General features: G+C 45.9%; 1 protein-coding gene across 1 annotated transcript; it reads right to left on the bottom strand.

Annotated features, from left to right (window-relative positions):
- Nucleotides 1–3,268: 3,268 nt before the first annotated feature.
- LOC100660516 (melanoma-associated antigen B2-like) lies at nucleotides 3,269–4,207 on the bottom strand. The gene has a single exon (XM_003420204.3). It carries the CDS (start codon nucleotides 4,205–4,207, stop codon nucleotides 3,269–3,271), a length of 939 nt encoding a protein of 312 aa, XP_003420252.1.
- Between the last annotated feature and the right edge of the window lie 314 nt (nucleotides 4,208–4,521).

Here is a 4,521-nt window from a genome sequence, read left to right as displayed (position 1 = left end):
CCATAAAACAAAATGAGTCTAAATGGGCACACCAGCCCAGGTGCGAGGAAGAGAAGGCAGGAGAGGACAGGAAACCTGGTAACAGGGAACCCAAGGTCGAGAATGGGAGAGTGTTGACATGTTGTGGGGTTGGCAACCAATGTCACAAAACAATATGTGTATTAATTGTTTAATAAGAAACTAGTTTGCTCTGTAAACCTTCATCTAACATACACTAAAAAAATAAAATTTAGTTTCCTGATAGAGGAGGAAAGATAGTAATGAACAAGATATGAAGCAAAGTGTAAGTGGCAAGGAACTGGACTCAGGTTCAAGATTTTTTATTTTGGATCATAGTAAATGAGCCCCAAATCTTTTCAGGTTATCTGGCCTTGTATATGTCAATGATTGTATTGTCATTGAATATTGTCTTTTCCTTTTCCTTATTCACACATCTCACTTATTTTAGTATCCACATAGCTCTGGCTATACAGTCCAACTCAATGCTCTGGACACTGCGTTATTCATTTTCTTACCTGAGAAACATTTATTAGTGAAAAGAATTGTGAATTAAGAGACACAGGGTAAGCCTCTGGCTGGTAGGAGTGGTCGAACAGTGTGAGTTCCACAGGGATTCACACCAGGGGTCTAATCTAGCTGGCTCAGGTGCTAGACTTGCAAACTCAAACACATTACCAAACACTCTGAGCTCCAGGTTCTTCTTCTGTGAAGTGGGATTGACAAGCCCTGGCTTCTAGGGCTGGTGCATTGTGTGCGAGGCATGAGAAGCACCTGGCAAAGTGTCTGCGCATATTGGGTCTTTAAAAAATGGCACTTATTACTATGATCATTTTGACACCACACAATACCAACGGCCATCTGAGAATTTTTTGTCTTGTTTTCTCCAGGGTTTGTAAGAATACGCAGCGCTCTAGGACAAAGAAAACCAAATGAGAAGAAATACTACTTAGAAAGAAAAACTAAGTAATATTTTACAATACCTCCTTGTCCTCGAGTCAATTCCAACTAAAACCAACCCCATGTAGAACTGCCCTGTAGGGTTTCCTCGGCTATAAATTTTAAAGAAACAGATTGCCAGGTCTTTCTTCTGCAGTGCCCCTGCATGGGTCTGCACTCCCAACATTTATGTTAGTAGTCAAGGTCAAAGCATTTTATCACTCATTAGAGAGTGTCATAGTTATCTAGTGCTGTTATAACTAAAATACCACAAGTGGAAAGCTTCAGCAAATAGAAAATTATTTTCTCACAATTTAGGAGGCTAGAAATCTAAATTCAGGTGCTGGTTCTAGGGGATAACTTTAACTCTTTGTTTGCTGTGGGGGAAGGTCCTTGTCTTTCTTCAGCTTCTGTTTCATCTTTCCTTGGAGATCTCACCTGGCATGGCAACTATCATTCCTCACTTGTGATTACTTGCTTGCTGAATCACCTCCTTTCTCTCTCAAAAGAGACTGGACTTAAGACAACCCTCGGACAAAAAACAAAACAAAACACTGCTGTCCAGAAGATTCTGACTCACAGGGATGCAACAGGACACGACAGAATTGCCCTATAGAGTTTCCAAGGCTATAAATTCTTACGGGAGCTGCGTGCAACATCTTTTTCCTCTTGAGAAGGTGTTAGGTTGTCTCAAGACAGGCCTTACAATCCCCCTCTTTACATAAAAACACACATTCGCAAATGGCATTATAACCACGGTATTGGGTCATTATTTACAGCACCTTTTTGTGGGACATGGTGGGTAAATTCAATCCATATTAGGGACTATATTTTTAATGTGCATGTGGGTAGACTGTCCCAGTTTAATGCAACACAAAGCTCCTAGAAGTGCTATGAAGGACAAACAACTTTCCCTCCCAACTGCCGTTCCATCTACGTCACCCCAATTTTCATCACCACGGCCGAAAGTCCAGTCTTCACTTGGCGTTTGCCAAATGACACTCAAGACAACCTCATTCTACTGTCCTTTCAATGGCATGGCCTCTGGATCCCCCAACCAAAGACAAAAAGCTACTAACACTGGCTTCCTTACATGGAATATCTCCCTATTATCTCAGAAACCCTGGAAATGATGTGTATAACACACACAGTCAGCATTTATGTTCAAGTGCACTGGGACAAGAACACAGGACACCTTCCGGAGTGCTCCAGGGGGATTTCTCTCTGCTTTACCCCCAGTTCCACAGGCAGTGTGAAGAGCTGGTTGCCATTCCAGGCGCAGCCATTCTACGCTGAGACACATGATGGGAGTGTCTGATCCTGCCCACCGCTCCCATAGCCTCATCTGGACTTGCCCCAGCCCCCAGCCTCACCCCTACCTGCTCTTCGCACCACCTACCCTTCCCTACCCTATGTTCCTAACTTAAAATTCCCCCAGCACACACTGAGAGATTCAAGCATCCCAAGGCCCCAAAATGCCCTCCCTCAGGACATTTACACTAGAGAGTGTACTGAAGTGCTCACTCCTTTTCTACTAGTCCTGAGGTCTTGGAGAGTCTCTCAACCCTCTCCTTATTTTGTTGTTGCTCTTAGACTCTAAAATCTATACACCGGCTGCCACACCTTTACTTAAAGGGCCCCAGTACTAGCATGGAGCCTTCCAAAGGGCAGACGCTCAATTACTGTTTGGGGAAAATAAGAGGCAGGGAACAAGAGGTCAAATCATCACAATTTATTTTCTCCCACATCCTTAAGTAAGCTAAACAAATCCAAGCACATGAAAGTTCTACTTTTACCAAATGGAATAAGGGGAACCAAGAATTGACCAACTTTTATGGTTTTTCGCCTCTACCTTGTCATCCCAACTAACTCTTGTAGATGTCTTTAATATTTCCAAGGACATTCCTATTCCGATACCACGTTAACTAGTTCCGGATTTATAAGAAACGTTTCAAGGATTTTCAACTTGTTTTACACAATATAAAACTCTTACCCTGAAATCTGAAAAAAACAGCAATACATGAGGTGAGTTTAGATGCTGAATCTTAACAATCCTTCAATTAAAAAGAACAACATGTGAAAAATACAAAAAACGAGCTAAATCTATAAGTCACTCAAGTGTAACGGGAATGTGAGAAGACATACATGTGCCTACTCCGGCCCCATGTTGCCTCTACTACTTAGAAGGTTAACCAGCCCCTTTGAACAACAAAGTGAAGGATCTGCATCAGACCTCCCCAGGGATGGGAGGACCGGCTAGACTCTCCCTGACACTAGCCCTGGCCCTGGCATGAGGACAAGCCCCGGCCCATTCTCTGCCTGAGGCTGTCTCTTACTCATCTCCCCAAGTTTCATTATACAAGGCTTCTAAGGCACTGGAGTTGGTATCCTTGACTTTGGCCAAAAACTCCAGGATTTTTGCCTTGCTGGCTTCAGCTTGGGCTCTGGGACCCCACAGGAATTCATAGCGTGGAGGATCACTATTGGGAACCTGCCGGTATTCCAGGTACTCTGCCTGCACCAAATCTTTGGTGATGAGCTTCCGGGGCTCCCCAAAGATGAAGTGCATCTTCCCATCGTACATCTGAAACACATGCAGGAATTCCCACATCTCCTCCTCGGTGGCCCGGTTGCCATTCCTGTAGATCATGGCCAGGAGAGGCATCAGAATCCCGGTCTTGGGAAACCCCCTGCCACCACTCAGATCCTCTTCCTCAGCGATCTCCAATTTGCTGACAACGGTATACGATTGACCTTTGGAATCGACTTCCTTCACGTCAAGGCCAAAGACCAGCTCTATGCACTTAGAGGCTCTCCTCAGGATCTCAGGGAAGTGCTCCTTGTACCTTTTGTTGATAATCTTCAACATTTTTCCCTTGGTAATGTGCTCTTGCATTTCATACTTGGACAGCAGGAACTGCAACAACATGATCACCCTCCTGGTTAGGGGGACTCTATGTGACCTCTCATTGGGGTCTGGGGTAGAATAGGAGCTTGGCCGTTCCTCATCTTGGCGCTTGGCCCCTCTAGGAGCTCTTCTGCCTGAAGCACCTACAGTAGCAGTGGTGGTGGATGGCGCTCTCTGAGACCCCTGGGGAGTGTGAGCAGCAGGAGAGTTCTGCAGAGGCCCCCCAACAGGAGAGGAGGAAGAATATGGGGACCCTTCCTCCTCTGCTGCAGTGGCCTCAGCACCCTGGACACGGTGGGTGTCACCTTGGGCCTGCCGACGTTTCTCGCGGGCGCGGAGCTTACTTTTATGACCACGAGGCATGATGACTCTGCTCAAAGACAGTAGGCAGGAGTGGAGAAAGAGGGCAGGCGGTGCAGGCCCACAGGAGGACAAAGGCTGAGAGGATGTGCGCCCCTGTAGCAGAGATGCCTCCTTGGCTTTCGCAACCGACGCCTCTGCAGGATTTTTGAGGACACAGCTCTAGAACCTCACAAAACTCCTATTGTTCTGGTCAGGACCCTGTAGAGAAAATTAAAGGATTACGTTGTAGATTGTCAGCCCTGCTTGGGGCATACTGGGGTAACAGCAGGGCCTGACGCTAGGGACTCTCTGTACTGGATTATTGGGGATTCTTC

The sequence above is a fragment of the Loxodonta africana genome, chromosome X (genome assembly GCF_030014295.1).
Source record: "Loxodonta africana isolate mLoxAfr1 chromosome X, mLoxAfr1.hap2, whole genome shotgun sequence".
Classification (NCBI taxonomy): Eukaryota; Metazoa; Chordata; class Mammalia; order Proboscidea; family Elephantidae; genus Loxodonta; species Loxodonta africana.
The sequence above is the reverse complement of the archived record's forward strand: the minus strand, read 5'-3'. Positions and strand labels throughout refer to the sequence as shown.